General features: G+C 36.0%; 1 protein-coding gene across 1 annotated transcript in view; it reads left to right on the top strand.

The window, feature by feature from the left end:
* The window catches only part of LOC130076385 (papilin-like), a 248654-nt gene extending 222512 nt beyond the window's left edge, over positions 1 to 26142 (top strand). Inside the window, exons 14-20 of the mRNA XM_056241461.1 lie at positions 20029 to 20178; positions 21809 to 21961; positions 23533 to 23685; positions 24077 to 24229; positions 24877 to 25026; positions 25841 to 25993; positions 26084 to 26142. Coding sequence (XP_056097436.1) covers positions 20029 to 20178; positions 21809 to 21961; positions 23533 to 23685; positions 24077 to 24229; positions 24877 to 25026; positions 25841 to 25993; positions 26084 to 26142 — 971 coding nt within the window. The remainder of the gene's footprint in view (positions 1 to 20028; positions 20179 to 21808; positions 21962 to 23532; positions 23686 to 24076; positions 24230 to 24876; positions 25027 to 25840; positions 25994 to 26083) is intronic.
* Positions 26143 to 26477: the final 335 nt, after the last annotated feature.

Raw genomic sequence — 26477 nt, 5'->3', positions numbered from 1 at the left:
CACCTGGGTAATTGTGTGCTAACTGAGCTGAAGCTGTGCTGACTTGAGTGAACAATTTTGAATGCTAGTGCTTTCTAAATGACCACGTGGTGTAGGCAATGAGAAATGAAGGTATTTGTGTGTAGAGTTTTGCTGTGACAATTCAACAAATCTGACTAATGTGTCAAAACAGGGGAATAGTGTTCATAGTTCAGTGAAATGGGTGTGCTTTTTGATAAATGGCATTATGGTTTTGAAATTTTAGTTCAAAAGCCTGGTTATAGTGTTTAAGCAATTGAGAAAAACTGTAATGCTTTGAATCTTTAACATTTGCAAGTAATACATTCCCACCTGTGCATTTACATATGCCCCTATAATCATCATATATTTTACAGGTAACAAACCAAATGAAGAAGGCTGCCGCATTACTGTGTCAACGGTAAATACAGGAACATCCTTCATGAAGATACTAAGATGCAAGCTTAAAGCTGCAGTCCGTAGCTTTTCCTCTTTGTTGCCATCTGTCTGTTCGAAATCTGTAACTGCAGTGATTCGCGGAATTATTATCTTTACGTGGGTTGTAAATCGGCATGAAACAGCGCGGATGAACACAGCGCTGTGTGGATACTGTCATACAGAATCACAGATTCACTTTTTGAAAGTTTGACCAACATAAGAATTTTCATAAGAAAATGTCTTCTGAACAAGTAAGTAACATCCATTTTTGTTCTGACCAACTAAGGGGGAAAAAGCATTCGACATGATAAGCTTCGTTAGATTTAACGCGATTTACAGCAACCGTGCAAATTATAGCCTACTTTGTTCTCAAATTGTTCATGTTAACAACATCACATCAGCATTGCGTGACTAATGTTAAATTTAATGTGTTTTATGGTTACCTGTGTAGTTCAGAATTCATATTCTCCATAATAGCAAAACGAGAAAGGCACAACAAAGGAAACTCCATAACTGTGTGAATTAAGAAAACGTACTGTTACACGATTGAACTATTGAAATGTCTTAACTTACTTGTTCAGCAGAAAAAAGCCGTCTCTTCTTCCGTTTTGAACCCCTTCAAAACACGGAGTTCACGCACTTTTCAAAAGCCCCGCCGATGTTTAAATCCTTGTGTTCGCATGAGACGGTTTCTTTCTCTTTCTCTAGCCACCTTAAATCCGAAGTACGAAGTCTTTTGGGTTTTATAACTGCTGAATCTCCAGTTGACACTGATGATTGTTGTCTTTCTGGATGCCATAAGTTTAATCATGTAAAGTGCTGCGAGAAAAGCCTATACATCTAAACATCTCGTCACGCGCAGTATAGCCGGCTAGCCGAAACTCCTTCTTTATGTGTACGGGTGTGACGTCATGACGCAAAGACATGCTCGAATTTCCCGCGGAAACCCACCAGTACCACTGGAATTAAAATCATTATTACAAGCTAACCGTTTTGAATCTAGCTATGGCAAGCAGATAGTTTTGACCACTGGCAGAATAAGTTTTTTTTAATATAATTATTTTGGATTATTTTTAACTTAAAAAAGTTACGGACTGGAGCTTTAAAATTCAAGATTACCTTTCTCAATTTGCATGGGTCTTGGGTTTGCATGGGTTATTAACCTATATTTGTGTAATTGATAAAGTTATGTTTAATTCCTTTTAAAGTAGCAAAATAAATGTTCTCTATTTTTAATGACTTTAAGCCCAGTGTCAGTGAAGATGGCGTGGTCAGTGCAATCATGTTGTTTGTGGGAAATAGAGGAACCTTGCCCAGCTTTCTACTACGGTGTGACCCTGATGAGGTAATTCATCACATCACACATTCATCAACAGTTAGCAGTCAAAAGTTTACGTACACCTTGCAGAATAAACTGCTTCATCAGGGTAGTACTAAATAAAAAGACAACATATACATTTTTGTGTTCCCTCTTATTGCTAAAATAAAGACTAAAATACTGCAAGGTGTATATAAACTTTAACGGGAAAATATCTATCACTTTCATTCATTTGAGCCAAATAGAATAATGGACTGGATATGTTTTATAAACAAATGTTTTCCTTCACTTTTTTTTCCCTCAAGGTATTTTTTCTGACTTTCCTGCCTCTTTGGAACAAATCCATTCACATTTACTTTGGAGAGCACCGGGACATTGACATAAACAGCACTTTCCAACTACTTCAAAACCTTTGGTGACAAATGATTTTGGTTTTCTTGTTTTTGTGCCTTTAGATTTCTTCAGTTTTAGTTTTTTGTTTTTATACAAACTTGAAAAGGTTTAAGAGCTAAAATTAACAAAGTTCGGTAACACTTTAATTAGGTCTCATTTGTTGATATAAGTTTATGTATTAGCCAACATGATCTAAAAATGTGCATATTTTTACAGTATTTATGAATCTTTGTTAATATTAGTTAATTAAAATATAGTTTGTTAAAGTTAGTTAATACAATTTATAGTCATTGTTCATGCGAGTTCACAGTGCATTATAATTTTAATACACAACTTTTGAATATAATAATGCATTATTAAATGTTTAAATTAACATTAACTAAAACTAATAAATGCTTAAAGTATTATTCATTCTTAGTTCATGTTAACTGAAGGAGTTAACTAATAATACCTTTTTGTAAAGCATTACCCGTTTGAATCTTAGTGTTCACATTTTCCAGTAGAACGTCACATCAAATTTTGTTTGTATTAATTCATGGGTTGTGTGTTTGATGTAGGCTACTGTGTGTTTGCTTCTAAAATGATGTTTGTACTGGTAATCCCTAGGTTATGGGGACCAAATTACCCCAAAAGTATTGTAATACCAGTAAATTACATGGAAAGAATCTTATAAATCATACAGAATGATGTTTTCTGAAAATGTAAAAACACAAAAATGTTTTCTGTGATGATAGGTTTAGGTTTAGGTACCTTTGTATGAGGGAGAACATGATTGTGCATATAAGCATCATTGCCCTCCAGACTCTTTCTAAATTAGAGTTAAAGGGATAGTTCACTTTAAAATGATAATTCTGTCATCATATACTCACCCTCAACTTACACTTAAGTGATCTTATGAATCACTGACAACTCTTAAATAACTGGTTTGTAAATAATGCTATACTTAATTTAGAAATGATTAATTGATCATTAACAAAGTATGAAAATATAATTATTAAACACATTATAGATATGCTTATAAATCAAGAAAAAGCATTTATAGCTGTATTTATAAACTCTTATTAATGTCTATTAATGCTTTATAAATGATGAATTAACTGTTAACTCATGCTTAACTAATGATTAATAGTGTGCAGTTATTATAAAGTGTTACCTTTCTTTCTTCTGCTGAACACAAAGGAAGATATTTTGAAGAATGTCAGTAACCAAACAGTTAACTGGTCCCATTGACTTCAATAGTAGGAAACATAAAACCATGGAAGTCAATGGGACCAGTTAACTATTTGGTTACTGACATTTTTCAAAATATCTTCGTTGTGTTCAGCAGAAGAAATATTCATACAGGTTTGAAACAACTTGAGGGTGAGTATATAATGACAGAATGTGTCATATGTGTCAAAGTGAACTATCCCTTTAAAGTGTTGTAACTGTTTATGTATAGTGTTTCTTGGGTTTTTTCTTGTGCACCAGCAGAAAGGTTTTTATGTATTTATTTTAGAGATTGTTTTGTCAGTAAATGTAGAGGGTTTTAAATTGAATTTGTGTTGATTGTAGCTAGGTTAAGACTTTTTTTTTTTGTCCAAATTTGAAAATATTTGCAACTTTTTTTTTTAATTACAAATGTATTTAATTATATAATAGTGTACATGTATATTACATTAAAGTATATTTTAGTTCACATTAATTGCTTGTCAGTATATTTGGAAGTACACTTTTACCATATTTCAAAGTTCATATACAAATGTATTAAAATCCCACTTAATTTGTTCCAAAAAATCACTCTTAATATCAACTAATAGCATTTAATTTGAGCTTAATCTGTGATACATTTGAAATCAATTACATATAATATGCAATAAGTTTGTCGAAAACATTACACTTAATTCACATTTAAGTGTATTGTTAACTGACATTAAAGTACATTTTAGTTTACATTAATTGCTTGTCAGTGCATTGTGTAGTGCACTTTAAATACATTTTAAATAGACTAGAAGCAATTATGAAAGTAAATATAAAGTTGTATTAAAGTCCCACTTAAGTGGTACCAAAAAATCACTCTTAATGACAACTTATTGCATTTTATTTGAACTTAATATGTGATATATTTGAAATCAATTACACTTAATGTGCATTCAATGCGGCGAAAACATTGCATTTAATTCACACTTAAGTGTATTGTTAACTGACATTATAGTATACTTTAAATCACATTAATTGCGTGTCATTATATTGTGTAGTGCACTTTAAATATATTTTAAATACACTCGAAGCAATTATGAAAGTAAATATAAAGTTGTATTAAACTACCAATTAAGTTGTACCAAAAAATCACTCTTAATGACAAATTATTGCATTTTATTTGAACTTAATATATGATATATTTTAAATTAATTATACTTAATGTGCATTCAGTGTGGCCAAAAAATTGCATTTAATTCACACTTAAGTGTATACCTTTAAAGTATATTATTTGTGTAATAAGTATACTTTATAAAAGTACACTAAAGTGCACTTTTTTTTCACAAGGGATGTACCACATTTAAGGGTCACTTCAGGTTTGGGTATGAATTTTTGGTCACGTGAAGACCTCTAGTTTGCGCTTCAAGGTGGACTGTCACTGTGTCACAGCTGTGGCCCTTGGAAGGACAATTGCCTATATCAGACAGGCTTTCAATTGGGACTGACCTCCAGAAGGAAGATTGTCACGACAGATACCTACAACTCAGGTTTGGGAGCATGACGGTGGTGGCCTTCATAAATTGCAAGGGCAGCCTCAGGTCGGGGTCTCTTTACAAAGTGAGACATCTCCTCCTATGGGCACAGTGGGCTCTCTGAGTGCTGTCCAGATGCCGATCGCTCTGCTCCCTTAGGTCATCAGAAGAATCTGGGAGACCAGATGCTTAGTCCTCCTGGTGGCTCCACTGTGGCGAAACCAGTCATGGTTCCCCAAACTGATACAGCTGTCATCGACAGCTCCAGGGCAGATTCCACTGAGGAAAGACCTTCTCTCTCAGGTGAGAGAGTCCCTTTGGCATCCTCAAACCGAGTTGTGTAGCCTACATCTGTGGTCCCTCGACAGGAGCCTTTGCAGCTCTCTGTAAGTCAACACTATAGCAGAGGCCAGAGTGCCGTCTACAAGACGCCTTTATACCCTTATGTGGTCTGTCTTCTCTGACTGGTGAGCAGTCAGAAATAAAGACCCATCCTCTTGTGAGGAATCAACTAATCTTTCCTTTTTACATGAGCTGCTGGATAAGGGCCGTACCCCTTCCATGCTCAAGGTATACATGGCGGCCAATGCGGCAAATCAGGCCTTTGTGGCCGGCAACTTAGCGTCAGTCAAACACTAAGTTTTATGTAAGTCATAAAAAGTCCTTACATCAAATTGGTTAATTGAATGTGATTAATTTTTAATAAAATTGTAATTCCATCAATTTAACAACTTGGCCGAATGGGTGATTGAAAATCCTTTAAAGATGCCTTTCTAATAATAAAATAAATATAATAGCAAATACCTTTAACTGAATGATAATGAAGTAATGAATTGCATAAATTATTATTATTAAGAACTAATTAATAACATTTTGCCATATTACCAACTGAAAGTATATTCAGTATACTGTTTAAAATAGGTTACTGAATATTGAGGACATGACAACATAACTAAGACAATCTGTGTCATAAAAAACGTATGGATTGTTATATGAGATAGTAGCCTGCTCTTAATTGTAAAGCCCTGCAGAAGTCCACATAAGACTGCGGGATACTGCCATTTTTCTTTTTCACAGCAGTAATCCCAGGTGGACACCGGCTCAATATTGGCCGGATCCTCAATCAACAACAGTTGCATGCATCGTGATCCTTACGTGACCAGCATCAGAGACTGACACGGTAGAGAAAAAACTGTTGAATAAAGTCTGTTTTTTTGTCGCTTCATAACATTAAGGTTGAACCACTGTAGTCACATAGAATATTTTAACAATGTCTTTACTACACTGTAAAATGTTTCGGTTAATTTACACCCAAATTTCAACATGATTAACCTGTTATTTTTAATAACTGCGCCTTACTGTTAATTTTAGGGAATATATGTTAAATAACACCTCATTTTTGTTATTTAACACCTCATTGTTAAATAACACCTCATTTTTGTTATTTAACCGCAAAATCGAAAATTCAAGCGAAGATGTCAGATAGAGTAGGCTAGTCTGGTATGTTTGGAGATAAATGCCGATATGCAATTTTATGCTTATTATATAAAAAAGTTATTATATCAGAGAAGTTAGCAATTTCATTTCGGTTTTTTAGGTTGCTATAAACAACGACTGATTCAATCAATAGTCGACGGTGCAATCCATTACTAACAAACTAATTGTATGCATTTACTGAATGAAGATTAGAATTAAACACCTGATTTCTCTACTGCAAATGTTCTGTACCTTTCTGGGCCTTGAAAGGTCTTACGGGTTGACATGAGGGTGAGTAATTAATGACAAAACTTTCCTTTTTGGGTGAACTAACCCTTTAATAATACATCTTCAGCAGTTAAAGCTGCTGTCCGTAGCTTTTTTTGGGTTAAAAATTATCCAAAATACATATTTGATAAAATACATAACCAGCCAGTGTTCAAAACTATCTGCTTGCCTTAGCTCGATGCAAAACGGTAAGCTTGTAATAATGTTTTTAATTTTAGTGGTACTGGTGGATTTCCGCGGGAGATTCGAGCATGTCTTTGCGTCATTACGTCACATCTGTACACATAAAGAAGGAGTCTCGGCTAGTATAAGCTATATTGCGTGTGAGGATGTTGGAGGTAGAGATTTATAGCCTTTTCTCACAGCACTTGATATAATTAAACTTATCAATTTGATGGCGGATCCAGAAAGGTTCAAACGACGATCATCATCAGTGACAACTAGAGACTCACCCGCTGTAAAATGCAAAAGACTTCGTTCGGACTTCGGAGTGGCTACAGAAAAAAAGAGACTGCAACCGGACCCATGCGAAAACAAGGATAATATCGGAAGGACATTACATGATGTAGTCACGCAATGCTTGCTGACGTTGTTAACATTAACAATTAGAGAACATAGTACAGCTACTTTGCACGGTTTTGCGTGAAATGATAATTGTTGTTAAAGCAATTGTTAGATTTAATCAGCGCGATTTACTGCAATGTCAGAACCAGAACAAAAGTGAATGTTTCTTACTAGTTCAGATGACATTTCCCGGTGAAAATTCTTATGTTGGTCATACTTCCAACAAGAATAATCTGTGATTCTGAATGACAATATCCACATCGGCGCGGTGACTGACAGCTGCACACTCTCCTCAAACATTGTGTTCATCCGCGCTGTGCCGTGTCGAGGGTGTTGAACTACAACCCACGTAAAGTTGATAATTCCGCGAATGACTGCAATTGCAGATTTCGAACAGAGATGGCGACAAAGAGGAAAAATGCCGGACTGCAGCTTTAAATACTGTTTTCTTCTGATGGTTGTCTTGACCAACCTGGTTTACATGTGGTGTCAGCCATTTTGACTCATGTGCTTTCCACAGGCTTTACCTGCAATACATTTCTCAATGCCAAAAGGGTGTAAGTGCAGTTCCGCCCTTTTGGCACCAACTGGCTCAGTATATTCAGTGTGAAGTCTTTTGGTTTCTAAAGAATAACTCCAAATTGATTAAGAATTCACTTGTGTACTTTTGGCAGTAGAAAGAGCTCATCAAGAGCTTTCATTTGATATAGGCCTATATATCTCCATTTCATCCAAAATGTCACTTACACTGGTTCTCACCCCTCGACGAGTAGATGCTCTTCCATTATATCTGTATAGTATCCGTTCATCAGCTAACAAAGAAACTGGACTGAGACATTTCGAGATTAGAACAGGTTGACGTCATTGCCAGACACTCCAGATTTGAATTTAGATTAATTTAGTGTCAGATTCTCTTTTGATGTATTGTATGGTTTTGACTGAAGCAATACAAAAGGCACAAAATCAAGTTCATGATGTATGGAAACTGCCTCTAGAGGAAGAAAATGATTGTGTATTGTGCCTGGGAAAATGATTTACGGAAAGAAATTGCAGCATTCAAGTTTAGAACCATGATGAAATGGTAGTTTTATTAGTCACCAATTCAGCTGTGAAATTGTTAGGTAAGACTGGATGGACACATATTAGTCATTATAAATGAGTTTGTACGCCCAAATTTTTAAATGAGCTTAAATGAGCTTTAAATGAGCAACTTAAATCTCTCGACAAACTAAAAGACATTATTTAAATTTGTATATATTTAAAATGAAAGATATAGATTGTATTAAACGTCAGCTTGCTTATTTTGCTCAAGATAAGGGTTTATTAACTCCACATGTCAAACAAAAAGAAACCATGCTTCTAACCACAGGTGGAGAGCTGTAATTCCAACCACTTTGCGATGCTGTTTGCGAATGTTCGTTAGAGCTATGGTTCGGCAAACACAGACTCGTTAAACTATGAGGAAAACGTAGGAACTTGTGACCGTGGCGTAGTTGGCTAACAATGCTTTTGGGAAACGCATTGAATGATTTGTGCAATCTAAATGCTGCACCCAAACTGACAATTCTAGTATCAAAATGATAAACCTGCCAGACAACTTGTTTAGGGTGTTCTATGATTTAATGTTGAGATGACAAATGGCAAAAGTGTTAAAGGGTAAAAAAAAAAAAAAAAAAAAAAAACAGGCAATATGAGGTGGTAAAGAATAGATTTTCACAACTTTTGGAAATTGTTGTACTAAATTACAGGGTGAAACTGGTGCCAAATGCACCAATTTGAGCCACTGAATTAAATCCTTACAGTATACATTGATTATTTCAACAAACTGCTGTTCACGAGCAGTGTATGTCACTACAGAAATTATTCTTATTTACATTATAGTTCATGGCATTTGACTGAATACAACAGTACATTTGTCAGCCATTTGTCAAGTGGATGCTGCACACTGGTGGTGGTTGAGGAGAGATTCCCTGATATGATTGTAAAGCGCTTTGGGCGTGTACCGCACATATGAAAGCGCTATATAAATGCCTCATTCATTCATTCAGTACTGATTTTAGCTATCAGTTTGACCTTAATATGAAATCTGAAGGGAATTATGCCTGGTGCATTGAAGGGAAGAATGTAGTTAGCAATTCTAAGCCAGATGTGTGAATTTTCCAGATGTGACAAAGCTGTTCTAACCATGCGAAATAGAAACACTTGTTGTTTTAATGGCACACATTGTGTATGTGGTAACAAAACAAGTTTTTTTTATGAGTGATCAATTTACAGAATGAAGTACAGGCACTTCATGAGGCGTTTGAGGGCATTGCAAAAACTACAGTTAGTTCTATTGCTAACATTTCAGAGGAAGTGCATGTAATGACTAATGAGGAAGGTTGTTTTACAAGATCAAATGGCTCTTGATATACTAGCCTCCCAGAAAGGGACATGCAAAGTGATTGCAACTGAGTGTTGTTCAAATATCCCAGACTGGAAGAGCAGTGAACAATTTAGCTAAAGTTCTGCATGAACAGGTAGGCAAGGCAGGACAGGGCGAAGCAAGGCAAGGCAAGGCAATGCAATTTGTTTATATAGCACATTTTATACTCAATGGTAATTAAAAATGCTTTACATAGAAACAGAATTAACAGATATATTTTGTTAACAGATGCATAAGGACAATAAAAGCAGAGAATAAAAATGGTTAAATAAAACAGTTATAAAAAGAATTAAAATAATAAAAAAGAGGATTGTGCTCATTCAGTAAATGCACAGCTAAACAGTTGTGTTTTGAGTCTGGATTTGAATTTACAGTTTTTTTCAGTCGCTAACAAGCGTTTGTCCAACCAGTAGTCACATTTTCAAAACTCTAAACACAATTAGCACAGCATCGGTCTATTGTGGCCATACCATTCACACATTTCATGTCGTTTTCACACAATATGCAGTCAGTGAACACATTTCCACAATGCTTACATTTTCTTAACAGACAAGTTATACCTCCCAACAAAATTATGGATTGTTTTTGTAGTATTTGCGAATGTTAACACACACCATCCCACAATAGCAAAAACAATATTCCAAACCTTAGATACAGTATAAAAACCTCTGCTCCTGCAATGATATCAGTTCAAAAACAATATATCTCAGCAAAATAATAAACAAACAATTGAATAATTGACCCACAGCTTATTTATGTTGGGTAAATTGGGCCAACCCAAAATTACCCTTTTTTTTTCTATTACATTGACACTTATACAGTAAAATTAGGACTTTGAGGAGTGATATTTTTGGAAACAGAAACAGAAAAAGACAAACACTGTAATGTCTGGACGAGGAAGAGTAAGAGCAAGGGGCCCAGGGAGAATAGCAGGAGCAGTGAGAGATGCAGTGAGAGGTACAGTGAGAGATGCAGTGAGAGGTGCAGTGAGAGGTACAGTGAGAGATGCAGTGAGAGATGCAGTGAGAGGTGCAGTGAGAGATGCAGTGAGAGGTACAGTGAGAGATGCAGTGAGAGATGCAGTGAGAGGTGCAGTGAGAGATGCAGTGAGAGATGCAGTGAGAGGTACAGTGAGATGTGCAGTGAGAGATGCAGTGAGAGGTACAGTGAGATGTGCAGTGAGAGATGCAGTGAGAGGTGCAGTGAGAGGTGCAGTGAGAGGTACAGTGAGAGATGCAGCGAGAGATGCAGTGAGAGGTACAGTGAGATGTGCAGTGAGAGGTACAGTGAGAGATGCAGTGAGAGGTACAGTGAGAGATGCAGTGAGAGATGCAGTGAGAGATGCAGTGAGAGGTGCAGTGAGAGGTGCAGTGAGAGGTACAGTGAGAGATGCAGTGAGAGATGCAGTGAGAGGTGCAGTGAGAGATGCAGTGAGAGGTACAGTGAGAGATGCAGTGAGAGATGCAGTGAGAGGTGCAGTGAGAGATGCAGTGAGAGGTACAGTGAGATGTGCAGTGAGAGATGCAGTGAGAGGTACAGTGAGATGTGCAGTGAGAGATGCAGTGAGAGGTGCAGTGAGAGGTGCAGTGAGAGATGCAGTGAGAGATGCAGTGAGAGGTACAGTGAGATGTGCAGTGAGAGATGCAGTGAGAAGTGCAGTGAGAGGTGCAGTGAGAGGTACAGTGAGATATGCAGTGAGAGGTGCAGTGAGAGATGCAGTGAGAGATGCAGTGAGAGGTGCAGTGAGATGTGCAGTGAGAGGTGCAGTGAGAGGTGCAGTGAGAGGTACAGTGAGAGATGCAGTGAGAGGTACAGTGAGAGATGCAGTGAGAGATGCAGTGAGAGGTGCAGTGAGAGGTGCAGTGAGAGGTGCAGTGAGAGGTGCAGTGAGAGGTACAGTGAGAGATGCAGTGAGAGGTGCAGTGAGAGGTACAGTGAGAGATGCAGTGAGAGATGCAGTGAGAGGTGCAGTGAGAGGTACAGTGAGAGATGCAGTGAGAGGTGCAGTGAGAGGTGCAGTGAGAGGTGCAGTGAGAGGTGCAGTGAGAGGTACAGTGAGAGATGCAGTGAGAGATGCAGTGAGAGGTGCAGTGAGAGGTACAGTGAGAGGTGCAGTGAGAGGTGCAGTGAGAGGTACAGTGAGAGATGCAGTGAGAGATGCAGTGAGAGGTGCAGTGAGAGGTACAGTGAGAGATGCAGTGAGAGATGCAGTGAGAGATGCAGTGAGAGGTGCAGTGAGAGGTACAGTGAGAGATGCAGTGAGAGGTGCAGTGAGAGGTACAGTGAGAGATGCAGTGAGAGGTGCAGTGAGAGGTGCAGTGAGAGATGCAGTGAGAGGTACAGTGAGAGGTGCAGTGAGAGATGCAGTGAGAGATGCAGTGAGAGATGCAGTGAGAGGTGCAGTGAGAGATGCAGTGAGAGATGCAGTGAGAGATGCAGTGAGAGGTGCAGTGAGAGGTGCAGTGAGAGATGCAGTGAGAGATGCAGTGAGAGATGCAGTGAGAGGTGCAGTGAGAGATGCAGTGAGAGATGCAGTGAGAGATGCAGTGAGAGGTGCAGTGAGAGGTACAGTGAGAGATGCAGTGAGAGGTGCAGTGAGAGGTACAGTGAGAGATGCAGTGAGAGGTGCAGTGAGAGGTGCAGTGAGAGATGCAGTGAGAGGTGCAGTGAGAGGTACAGTGAGAGATGCAGTGAGAGATGCAGTGAGAGGTGCAGTGAGAGGTGCAGTGAGAGATGCAGTGAGAGGTACAGTGAGAGATGCAGTGAGAGGTGCAGTGAGAGGTACAGTGAGAGATGCAGTGAGAGGTGCAGTGAGAGGTACAGTGAGAGATGCAGTGAGAGGTGCAGTGAGAGGTACAGTGAGAGATGCAGTGAGAGGTGCAGTGAGAGGTACAGTGAGAGATGCAGTGAGAGATGCAGTGAGAGGTGCAGTGAGAGGTGCAGTGAGAGATGCAGTGAGAGGTGCAGTGAGAGGTGCAGAAGTGCAATATTTGATGAAAACATGTGGCCTAACCCTGAAGATCGCGAGATTAGATACAGTAATTTTGTGCTTTTTTGTAAGCAATACTGTAAAACTTTTTCTGTTCTATCATACCGTGTTTCTACTGTATCTCCTGTTGTAAACAGTAAAGGGAAAAACTGATTTGCTTTTTACTAGAATGCTTTTGAATGTGAACATAACTGTATATGTGGACATACAGTTCCCAACCAAGAAATTTAGTGTAAAAAGGTTGGATTGCATGTTTTGCATGCAAATACCTGTAAAACTGAAACATCAAAGTCTATGCAGTTTTTGTAATGTCAACAATAGCCAGTATTTTGAAACCTGGTGTACTTTGATTGACTGCATGTACCGTGTGAAGTGAAAACAAGTGTTATTCTTTGACAGAATAATTTCATTTTGAGACAGATTTCCAGTGTTTTGGTAAAGTTAGTGTGTGCAGAGAAAGATGTGTTCTATTTTGAAATGAAGAGTTAGTATATATTTAACAAAATGTGTTTTTGAGAAGAAAATTAACCATTTGGCCAATTGTGTTTTGTAGGTGTGAGTCTGTGTTAAGAGTTTAGAAAAAGTATCTGAAGTATGGGTAAGCGCTTGTTAGCGATTGAAAAAAACTGTAACTACTGACGCTAGAGTGCTTTTCTGCAGCGATCCTCCATAGAGAAATGTGCCATCCGAATTAGTTTTATGTGTTTGACCTTGCAAAGCTGACATTGGGAGTGGGAGTATGATTTTGGCAGGTGCTGGGGTTAAAAATTATAGTGATTTTATACGATTTTATTATATTATGTTGTTAATAAAAGAAACAAAGGTTTTCATACTTTGCTTCGTTTTTTCTTCTTTCTTTTTGAACACTTAAAAGGCTACCATTTGCAGTTGTGCTTAAGAGAAAGATATGCAGTGGAGAGAAGAGACCTGATGCTCATAGAAGTTATCTCCATAAAAGTATACAGGTGTTGGGAGTTATTTTCTTTTCTTCCCCTGCCATGAGATCTAATAAACAGGTTATGTTTTTTTTTTTATGGCAGGTAATTAATTTACACACACACACACACACACACACACACATGGGAACAGAAAGTAACAGTAACACAAGAACCAAAATCACAAAACAAAGCAGGGGAAAACAATCATATATTAATAACGAGTACTAACAAACACTTAATCCAGACAGGAATTACAGGTGTGGAAAACCACAGTTGATGAACGTCATGCGCGTGCACGCGAGGGGGAGTCAGATTCTGGCAGGGAGACGAAATAGACAACACCTCAAACTCACGCCATTGGTTGAGCGCTAACTCAAATACTCTTTTGTCCTGATATAAGTATGATTTTCCAGCAGAGTTCATTGTATGATCGTAAGTGGAGAGGATGACTGCTCGAGTGTACGCGGTGTTATTGTGTCTGGCTGGATGCAGCTCAGCAGAATGGAGCAGCTGGAGCTCAACAGAAACTGCTCCAGGACTATTCACAGGTGAGATGTTCTTTAACTTCATTACGCAGCCCGAAGAAATGCATTAAACAAGTGCCTTACAAAAAACTGACATCTCAGCACATCACAATTCTCAAACATACGGATACAGACGTCAGTTAAAGATGAACTTTGTACATCAGTTTAAATCATTCCTATAAAGTTGTATAAATATATAGCCTACATTTTTATATAGGTACGTAAGTTGTGTTTTATCTATTACTTATCATCTACATTTTCTATCGAGGAAAATACACACACACACACACACACACACATATATATATATATAGATAGCCTATATATATTTACAGTAAAACAAGAATATGGTGTACCTGTATTTTTTTGTATTTTTTTTAACAGCTAACTAGATGTTTGTTTTGATACAATAAATTGTAAACAGATACTTTTACTGCCTGTTGCTATGGCTTCTCACATCTGATGTAGCCAGCGCATTTATTTATTAATTTCGAACGGTAAACAGTCAGTTTTTTTTAACTCCTTTACTCTAGGGCTCTAGGTGTCCTCTATCACTTTTTAATGGACACCCTGCAGCCAATCAGAATCGAGTATTCACCTAGACCATGGTATAAATTATACTATATTATATTATATTATATTATATTATATTATATTATACAACGTGGCTGTTGAATACTTGAATCTGATTGGTTGATGAAGATTCTAAGGTGTGCAGTTATTTTCAGGAAAAAAATGCATGGCTAAATTAGTTCCAGGCAGGTCTTGACCACATTATGTACATGTCCATATCACTTCGCCAAATGATTTCAGTTATTTCAAAGGTCCTTACAACCTTCAACATCAAAAGAACCAAAACCCATGACGAATAAAACATGAAATTTTAAAGTAGAAAGACTGAAATAGTTATTTCTAGTAAAACGTATTCCAATAATATGCTGACATTAACTTTTTCGCTCACTAGCCAATGTGGCTAGTGGTTTTCCAAAATTAGCCACGCAGCATTTTTACTAGCCACATTTTTGTTGTTGGAAAATTACGTTTTATAAGATTAAAGTTGACAATGGGCCTTAAAACGTGCTAAAATGTACTAATATTATCATTAGCTCTGATAAGGTTGTAAAGCTCCTTTTTTTGAAAACATGTTGTCTAAGATTAACACATAGCCTAAAATAGCTTCTTATTGTATAAAAGTGCTGCATCGTTTTTTTGTTTGTTTTTTACAGCAGTAGCCTACATACTGACTGTAATACAGAATAGAACAATTATCTGCATGAAACAACGAGCAAAGAATAAATTATTTTTTCTAAGAAAAAATCCACAATTAGGCAACAGGATTACAACTTTATATAGGCCCATATGACAGTTTTGGGGACTTTGGATTTTGTTTTGCATCAGCATTTCCTCAGAACTCTGAGTAACTGGAGATATGTCCACCTGAAACAAGTCCTACAGGTCTTTATTTTCCAAATTATTCCCACAAACGCATCTCCTGCTTTCTTTCATGGCATTATTAATTTTATTAAAACATATAATTAACTCTGGAAAGATAGTTGTGATATGACGTGACATAAGGGCAGCCCTGCTAGTTACACCGTGTCCCTCTTAATCATGAAGATTTTTTTTCTTTAACGGCCACGCACACTCACGAACTGACTGAACGCTGTGTTGATGTGTGTGTGCATGCGACCAGCCGCGTGTGATGATCGTTTCGTTTGACAAAAGTCTGGTGGATGTCATATTTGGAGAGCGTGAGACGCGCCTGTGGTCTGGATTCTCCTGCTATTAAAAAGGATCGCTATATCATCATATCAAGTTGATAATTAAGGGCAGACTAAAACAGCCCTCAGTCCGACGGCCAGTCCAGTCCGCGAGTTTAATCTCCGCGTGTCTTCTTGTTTACAGTGTTGTCGTTCAAGAGGATTCACGAATGGACCAATGAGCAAACACTAGACTATGTGCAGGTAGTACTCATGGGAGTTGCAGTGTCGTAGTGTCGAATTGCAATTCGTTTGTTATGTCTGATGTCTTTTGACAAGACTACAATTTTTCAACACGCCAAAGTGGCTATTGGGAGTGACTGTGTTACCCGCCACGGGTGAAATCCACCCGCATTTGGCGGGTTGGCGGGTGTTAATGTCAAGCCCTGGGTACAACTTTCTACAGTGAAAAAATCACTCAGCATTCAGTGATATGGCTTCTCTGTGTCTGTATAACAGAAAAGCCAGGAGTGTGTCCAAGCACAAAATATGAAGCAGAAGTGTGTGCCTGGATACGTTTTGTGTCGTGTGCCGATGACAGTGACTGTGCCAACAATGAGAAATGCTGCAGCAATGGATGTGGACCTCAGTGTATGGCTCCAGTTACAGGTATAATATAATGTTTTATTATATTACATTAAATTACATTATTATTTAGTGCTGACAATCGATAAAACAAATGAACTAATTAATCACACATTTTTCAGTCAAGAGCAGTGAATGATTTTCTCTCTTTTGTTTATTAACTAATGTTAATGACAGACATCACAGCAGCAGGTTTGTTAGGCTGCTGTCACTTTAAGTACTGCCACTACTGCCCTGCGTTGTCTTTTGTGTCTTATCGTACTTAAATGTTTTAAAAGCATTTGCATGAATGAGAGCGTGATCATATATTGTAAAGCTAACCAAAGGATGATGGGAGAAAAAATGGATGCTACGTGATTTGCGTTAAATATTTTTAACGATTAAACTGAAAATATGAATCGCATACTTTAACGTGTTAATTTGTGCTTTAAGTGGGCCGGTAGCCTACGCACTGGTACTCAGTACCGCCACTTCCAAATATAGCTCTTGAGCGTACCGCCACCTCTCCGTGCGCCCAGAACGTGCTTTTAGCGTACCGGTACGCTCATTTGCACATCTGTTTTAATCCTTTGGCTGCGCTGCCGCTTTTCAAAGCTCCCTTCACAATGCACGCCTCCTAATTCGTCCCACCGAGAGCAGAGACTACATTACCTATACACCCTTGAGTAATGTACAAGTGAAAAGCGCATGCGTCGCTTTTGCCGCTGTCAGTGTTAGCTGCTCGGTTAAAATACAAATAGAGCATCACAGTGCGTGTCGTGTAACTGTCTGGTTAAACCCCGCGAAGGTCCGTGAAGACTGAAGATCGTGTAATGACGTAGGGCTAGCTCATTGGTCGCACGTCAGAGGCTCCCGCGCCAATGGATGTACAGTTGCCGCAGTACAGCCTATTAGCGAGCCAGATGCTCAATGTGTTTTACATATAAGCTTCATTAAATCAGAAAAGGAGTTTCCCTGCACATTCACTATATAAAATTCACTGGAGGAAAAGTGAGGTGCGGTGGTTTATGGGATGAGTAGTTCCTTCGCTCGGAAATGAAAATATGTACACTGTCTTGTACCTTTGATTTTATTTGGATTTTCTCTTCGTTTTTTCACTCAAAATGATATGTTGTATGCTTATGAGTTCAGCCGTAGCTGGTTATCCTCAGACATGCTCTAAAACTCTTTAGATACGGTTTTTCCAAAACGACAATGGGAGAAATGAATAGGAAATTTACTTCCGGCACCGAAGCTCTCTCGGGCTGTGGGCGGGACTGTGATGCTCTATACCCCAGACAATAACATTTAATTTTGTAACAGAATAAAAGTTTTTTTTTTTTTTTTTTTACAAATGTCATTTTACTCTGTTTATTAATGTTTTTACTCAACATTTGTGCAGTTTTTGGAGGATTTATGATATCTTTTAAATTTCTATAAGTAAATAAATATTTATTTAAATAGGCTTTTTACAAAAAAAAACAGCATTTTATGTCAAATTCACTTTATAAAATTCACTTTTTAAAATGGTTTAATGTAAGATTTTTGGCCATTTTTTGGAAAATGCTGTTTTAAAATAAAATAAAAATCACTTTAACCACTAGATGGCTATAGAGCTTCACTATAGCTATTTGCTATTTGACTAATCAAAATATATCTTTTCACAAGTTTTTCCAGTTGGATTCATATCCACATTTGGTACATTTTATTTATGTTCATAGCTCTTTCTACTGTAGCTCTTTCTAAGGGTATTTTTTCAATACCATTTTGCACATTTTATTTATGTTTAGAAGCTCTTTCTAGCTAAAGCAAATCTACAAACTAATAAAAGGATTTTTTTTGTTTTTTAAGGTTGTCTGTTGACTGCTGTTTATATAAAACCCCTTCAATATAGTTGTTGTTACCTCAGGGGAGGAGGGGAGTCAGCAATAAATAAATAAATAATAATAATAGAGTACCGCCACCTCTTTTGGGCCACTTAAAGCACCCTAATTATATTATACAATACAATACAATTTTATTTGTATAGCACGTTTAAAAACAACTGGTGTTGACCAAAGTGCTTTACAAAAGCCAAGGAAAAAAACAATAAGATAAAAAAACACATAAAACAGTAAAGCAAAGTAAAGAACAATAAAAATGGAAAATCAATTAACTAAAGGGAAAAAAAGTGTATATTATATTATATTATACTACGTGGCTGTTGAATGCTTAAATCTGATTGGTAGATGAAGATACTAAGGTGCGCAGTTATTTTCAGGGAAACGCTCAAGTAGTTCCAGGCAGGTCTTGACCACATTACGTACATGTCCATATCACTTCGCCAAATGATTTCAGTTATTTCAAAGGTCCTTACAACCTACAACAACAAAAGAACCAAAACCCACGACGAATAAAACATGAAATTTTAAAGTAGAAAGACTCAAATAGTTCTTTCTAGTAAAACAAATTCCAATAATATATGGATACAACTTTCTGCAGTGAAAAATTCATTCAGCATTCAGTGATATGGCTTCTCTGTCATGTGTCTGTATAACAGCTAAGCCAGGAGTGTGTCCAAAGACAAAGAGTGAATTGGTAAAGTGTATCATGATCGGTAAAGAGTTGTGTGCCGATGACAGTGAGTGTCCCAAAAATGAGAAATGCTGCGGCACTGCATGCGGTGGAACTCAGTGTACGGCTCCAGTTACAGGTATTATATTATATTATATTATATTATATTATATTATATTATATTATATTATATTATATTATATTATATTATATTATATTGTATTGTATTGTATTGTATTATAATATATAGTGCTGTCAATCGATAAAAAAAAATTAATCACACATTTTTCTGTAATTAATCACGATTAATCGCACCTAACATTGAAGTACTTTATATATTTTTATATTGTAAAAATTTCACACTTAATAATCACCAAATTAATGTAGACACAACATAAAGACAGTAGCCAATATTGGAAACATTTGTTTAATGGCATCTTTTTATTAAAAAAAGGCCCTTAATTTTAGCCATTAATTACAGGCATTCAGCATTACAGTATCATTGAAATCTATCAAATTTAAATGGCAGGTCTTGACCACATTACGTACATGTCCATATCACTTCACCAAATGATTTCAGTTATTTCAAAGGTCCTTACAACCTACAACAGCAAAAGCACCAAAACCCATGACGAATAAAACTGAAATTTTAAAGTAGAAAGACTGAAATAGTTCCCTTTCAGCCGAGAACGTCAGAAGTAGTCGACGTCGACTGACTGGGGCTCCCTGGCGTGATCCCGCCATTCAGTCGACGTCGACTACGTCCTCCGTTCCCTCCTTCAGGGAACAGTGGGTTGCATACGCAACCAGGACGTTCTTTCTAGTAAAACATTTTTTTTATTTTTTTTTTTATTTATAATGCACTTTACATTTCAAAGAAATCTCAAAGTGCAACAGTAGCAAAGAAGTTAAGAACAATTTCCAGAATATAACAAAATCAACCAGTAGCAATAAAACACCTTAAAAGAAATAAAATAAAAATAAAATTGATATTCCAATAACATATGGGTACAACTTCCAAAATTATTTTTTTCTACAGTGAAAAATTCATTCAGTGATATGGCTTCTCTGTCATGTGTCTGTATAACAGTAAAGCCAGGAGTGTGTCCAAAGACAAACAGTGAAATAAGGTGTATCAAGAAGGATGAAGAGTTGTGTGCCGATGACAGTGAGTGTCCCAAAAATCTGAAATGCTGCAGAACTGCATGCGGTGGAACTCAGTGTACGGCTCCAGTTACAGGTATTATATTATATTATATTATATTATATTATATTATATTATATTATATTATATTATATTATATTATATTATATTATATTATATATATATTATATTATATATATATTATATTATATCATATCATATCATATCGTATTGTATTATAAAATATAGTGCTGTCAATCGATAAAAGAAAACCTCATTAATCACACATTTTTCTGTAATTAATCGCAATTAATCGTTCTTTAAAAAGTTCTTAATATATTTTTATATTGTAATAATTTCACATTTAATGTCCAAATGAATGCAGACACAACATAAAGAAAGTAGCAAATATTTTAAACATTTGTATGATGTTATCTTTTTTTATAAAAGCCATTAAATATAGGCACAGAGTATAATTGAAATCTATCAAATTTAACATTTATTAGGCTTTAAAAAATATAACAACTTTTAAGTTAGGTGAACTTAAAACAATATTCACATAAACCCATTATAATGAATGTCACATTTACCAGCCCTTCAATATATCAGAGCTCAATTTTTTTATATCGGCCCAGTCAGACCAGCTTAGATTTTTACTTGCCCTGCTAAAATGCACAAAAATGTATTGTTTTCGTTGTTTTTGATCCATGCAACCTTGTAAACAGTGCTTTAAGATTTTCAGGTAGCTCTAACACGTAGGATATATAGAAATTGAATAAAGGTATTAAACACTTCACAGTCTTCACTGCATAAATTATAAATTAAATATAGATTATTCCTTATTAAAGCTACAAAAGTTATTCAGTCAAGAGCAGTGAATGATTTTCTCTCTTTTGTTTGTTAACTAATGTTAATGACAGACATCACAGCAGCAGGTTTGTTAGGCTGCTGTCACTTTAAGTACTGCCACTACTGCCCTGCGTTGTCTTTTGTGTCTTATCGTACTTAAATGTTTTAAAAGCATTTGCATGAATGAGAGCGTGATCATATATTGTAAAGCTAACCAAAGGATGATGGGAGAAAAAATGGATGCTACGTGATTTGCGTTAAATATTTTTAACGATTAAACTGAAAATATTAATCGCATAATTTAACGTGTTAATTTTGACAGCCCTAATTATATTATACAATACAATACAATTTTATTTGTATAGCACGTTTAAAAACAACTGGTGTTGACCAAAGTGCTTTACAAAAGCCAAGGAAAAAAACAATAAGATAAAAAAACACATAAAACAGTAAAGCACAATAAAAATGGAAAACCTATGAACTAAGGGGGAAAAAAGTGTATATATTATATTATATTATATTATATTATACTACGTGGCTGTTGAATGCTTAAATCTGATTGGTAGATGAAGATACTAAGGTGCGCAGTTATTTTCAGGGAAACACTAAAGTAGTTCCAGGCAGGTCTTGACCACATTATGTACATGTCCATATCACTTCACCAAATGATTTCAGTTATTTCAAAGGTCCTTACAACCTACAACAACAAAAGGACCAAAACCCACGACGAATAAAACATGAAATTTTAAAGTAGAAAGACTGAAATAGTTCTTTCTAGTAAAATGTATTCCAATGATATATAGGTACAACTTTCTACAGCGAAAAATTCATTCAGCATTCAGTGATATGGCTTCTCTGTCATGTGTCTGTATAACAGCAAAGCCAGGAGTGTGTCCGAAGACAAAGAGTGAATTGGTAAAGTGTATCATGATCGGTAAAGCGTTGTGTGCCGATGACAGTGAGTGTCCCAAAAATCAGAAATGCTGCGGCACTGCATGCGGTGGAACTCAGTGTACGGCTCCAGTTACAGGTACTATATCATATTATATTGTATTGTATTGTATTGTATTGTATTGTAATATATAGTGCTGCCAATCGATTAAAAAAAACAACTAATTACTCACACACACATTTCTCTGTAATTAATTGTGATTAATCGCACCTAACTTTCAAGTACTTTATATATTTTTATATTGTAATAATTTCACACTTAATCTCCAAATTAATGTAGACACAACATAAAGACAGTAGCCAATATTGGAAACATTTGTTTAATGGCATCTTTTTATTTTAAAAAAGGCCATTAATTTTAGCCATTAATTACAGGCATTCAGCATTACAGTATCATTGAAATCTATCAAATTTAAATGGCAGGTCTTGACCACATTATGTACATGTCCATATCACTTCACCAAATGATTTCAGTTATTTCAAAGGTCCTTACAGCCTACAACAGCAAAAGCACCAAAACCCACGACGAATAAAACATGAAATTTAAAAGTAGAAAGACTGAAATAGTTCTTTCTAGTAAAATGTATTCCAATGATATATAGGTACAACTTTCTACAGCGAAAAAATCATTCAGCATTCAGTGATATGGCTTCTCTGTCATGTGTCTGTATAACAGCTAAGCCAGGAGTGTGTCCAAAGACAAACGCTGAAGTGATGTGTAAAAAGAAGGGTGAAGAGTTGTGTGCCGATGACAGTGAGTGTCCCAAAAATCTGAAATGCTGCAGAACTGCATGCGATGGAACTCAGTGTACGGCTCCAGTTACAGGTATTATATTATATTATATTATATTATATTATATTATATTATATTATATTATATTATATTATATTATATTATATTATATCATATCATATCATATCATATCATATTGTATTGTATTGTATTGTATTGTAATATATAGTGCTGTCAATCGATAAAAAAAACAACTAATTACTCACACACACATTTTTCTGTAATTAATCGTGATTAATCGCACCTAACTTTCAAGTACTTTATATATTTTTATATTGTAATAATTTCACACTTAATCTCCAAATTAATGTAGACACAACATAAAGACAGTAGCCAATATTGGAAACATTTGTTTAATGGCATCTTTTATATTAAAAAAGGCCATTAATTTTAGCCATTAATTACAGGCATTCAGCATTACAGTATCATTGAAATCTATCAAATTTAAATGGCAGGTCTTGACCACATTATGTACATGTCCATATCACTTCACCAAATGATTTCAGTTATTTCAAAGGTCCTTACAACAGCAAAAGCACCAAAACCCACGACGAATAAAACTGAAATTTTAAAGTAGAGAGACTGAAATAGTTCCCTTTCAGCCGAGAACGTCAGAAGTAGTCGACGTCGACTGACTGGGGCTCCCTGGTGTGATCCCGCCATTCAGTCGACGTCGACTACGTCCTCCGTTCCCTCCTTCAGGGAACAGTGGGTTGCATACGCAACCAGGACGTTCTTTCTAGTAAAACATATTCCAATAACATATGGGTACAACTTCCAAAATTATTTTTTTCTACAGTGAAAAATTAATTCAGCATTCAGTGATATGGCTTCTCTGTCATGTGTCTGTATAACAGCAAAACCAGGAGTGTGTCCAAAGACAAAGAGTGAATTGGTAAAGTGTGTCAAGAAGGGTGAAGAGTTGTGTGCCGATGACAGTGAGTGTCCCAAAAATCTGAAATGCTGCAGAACTGCATGCGGTGGAACTCAGTGTACGGCTCCAGTTACAGGTATTATATCATATTCTATTGTATTGTATTATATTATATTATATTATACTACGTGGCTGTTGAATGCTTAAATCTGATTGGTTGATGAAGATACTAAGGTGTGCAGTTATTTTCAGGGAAACACTAAAGTAGTTCCAGGCAGGTCTTGACCACATTACATGTCCATATCACTTCACCAAATGATTTCAGTTATTTCAAAGGTCCTTACAACCTACAACAACAAAAGAACCAAAACCCACGACAAATAAAACATGAAATTTGAAAGTAGAAAGACTGAAATAGTTCTTTCTAGTAAAACGTATTCCAATAATATATAAGTTCAACTTTCTACAGTGAAAAATTCATTCAGCATTCAGTGATATGGCTTCTCTGTCATGTGTCTGTATAACAGCTAAGCCAGGAGTGTGTCCGAAGACAAAGAGTGAATTGGTAAAGTGTATCATGATCGGTAAAGCGTTGTGTGCCGGTGACAGTGAGTGTCCCAAAAATCTGAAATGCTGCGGCACTGCATGCGGTGGAACTCAGTGTACGGCTCCAGTTACAGGTACTATATCATATTATATTATATTATATTATATTATATTATATTATATTATATTATATTATATTATATTATATTGTATTGTATTGTATTGTATTGTATTATAATATATAGTGCTGTCAATCGATAAAAAAAACAACTAATTCATCACACATTTTTCTGTAATTAATCGTGATTAATCGCACCTAACATTGAAGTACTTTATATATTTTTATATTGTAATAATTTCACACTTAATCTCCAAATTAATGTAGACACAACATAAAGACAGTAGCCAATATTGGAAACATTTGTTTAATGGCATCTTTTTATTTAAAAAAAGACCATTAATTTTAGCCATTAATTACAGGCATTCAGCATTACAGTATCATTGAAATCTATCAAATTTAAATGGCAGGTCTTGACCACATTATGTACATGTCCATATCACTTCACCAAATGATTTCAGTTATTTCAAAGGTCCTTACAGCCTACAACAGCAAAAGCACCAAAACCCACGACGAATAAAACATGAAATTTAAAAGTAGAAAGACTGAAATAGTTCTTTCTAGTAAAATGTATTCCAATGATATATAGGTACAACTTTCTACAGAGAAAAAATCATTCAGCATTCAGTGATATGGCTTCTCTGTCATGTGTCTGTATAACAGCTAAGCCAGGAGTGTGTCCAAAGACAAACGCTGAAGTGATGTGTAAAAAGAAGGGTGAAGAGTTGTGTGCCGATGACAGTGAGTGTCCCAAAAATCTGAAATGCTGCAGAACTGCATGCGATGGAACTCAGTGTACGGCTCCAGTTACAGGTATTATATTATATTATATTATATTATATTATATTATATTATATTATATTATATTATATTATATTATATTATATTATATTATATCATATCATATCATATCATATCATATTGTATTGTAATATATAGTGCTGTCAATCGATAAAAAAAACAACTAATTACTCACACACACATTTTTCTGTAATTAATCGTGATTAATCGCACCTAACTTTCAAGTACTTTATATATTTTTATATTGTAATAATTTCACACTTAATCTCCAAATTAATGTAGACACAACATAAAGACAGTAGCCAATATTGGAAACATTTGTTTAATGGCATCTTTTATATTAAAAAAGGCCATTAATTTTAGCCATTAATTACAGGCATTCAGCATTACAGTATCATTGAAATCTATCAAATTTAAATGGCAGGTCTTGACCACATTATGTACATGTCCATATCACTTCACCAAATGATTTCAGTTATTTCAAAGGTCCTTACAACAGCAAAAGCACCAAAACCCACGACGAATAAAACTGAAATTTTAAAGTAGAGAGACTGAAATAGTTATCTTTCAGCCGAGAACGTCAGAAGTAGTCGACGTCGACTGACTGGGGCTCCCTGGTGTGATCCCGCCATTCAGTCGACGTCGACTACGTCCTCCGTTCCCTCCTTCAGGGAACAGTGGGTTGCATACGCAACCAGGACGTTCTTTCTAGTAAAACATATTCCAATAACATATGGGTACAACTTCCAAAATTATTTTTTTCTACAGTGAAAAATTAATTCAGCATTCAGTGATATGGCTTCTCTGTCATGTGTCTGTATAACAGCAAAACCAGGAGTGTGTCCAAAGACAAAGAGTGAATTGGTAAAGTGTGTCAAGAAGGGTGAAGAGTTGTGTGCCGATGACAGTGAGTGTCCCAAAAATCTGAAATGCTGCAGAACTGCATGCGGTGGAACTCAGTGTACGGCTCCAGTTACAGGTATTATATCATATTATATTGTATTTTATTATATTATATTATATTATACTACGTGGCTGTTGAATGCTTAAATCTGATTGGTTGATGAAGATACTAAGGTGTGCAGTTATTTTCAGGGAAACACTAAAGTAGTTCCAGGCAGGTCTTGACCACATTACATGTCCATATCACTTCACCAAATGATTTCAGTTATTTCAAAGGTCCTTACAACCTACAACAACAAAATAACCAAAACCCACGACAAATAAAACATGAAAGTAGAAAGACTGAAATAGTTCTTTCTAGTAAAACGTATTCCAATAATATATAAGTTCAACTTTCTACAGTGAAAAATTCATTCAGCATTCAGTGATATGGCTTCTCTGTCATGTGTCTGTATAACAGCTAAGCCAGGAGTGTGTCCGAAGACAAAGAGTGAATTGGTAAAGTGTATCATGATCGGTAAAGAGTTGTGTGCCAATGACAGTAAGTGTCCCAAAAATCA

This window comes from Rhinichthys klamathensis, unplaced genomic scaffold, assembly GCF_029890125.1.
Source record: "Rhinichthys klamathensis goyatoka isolate OS25496 unplaced genomic scaffold, OSU_Roscu_1.1 h1tg000645l_1, whole genome shotgun sequence".
NCBI classification, from domain to species: Eukaryota; Metazoa; Chordata; class Actinopteri; order Cypriniformes; family Leuciscidae; genus Rhinichthys; species Rhinichthys klamathensis.
Note: the sequence above shows the minus strand (reverse complement) of the source record. Positions and strands in the feature narration are given on the sequence as shown.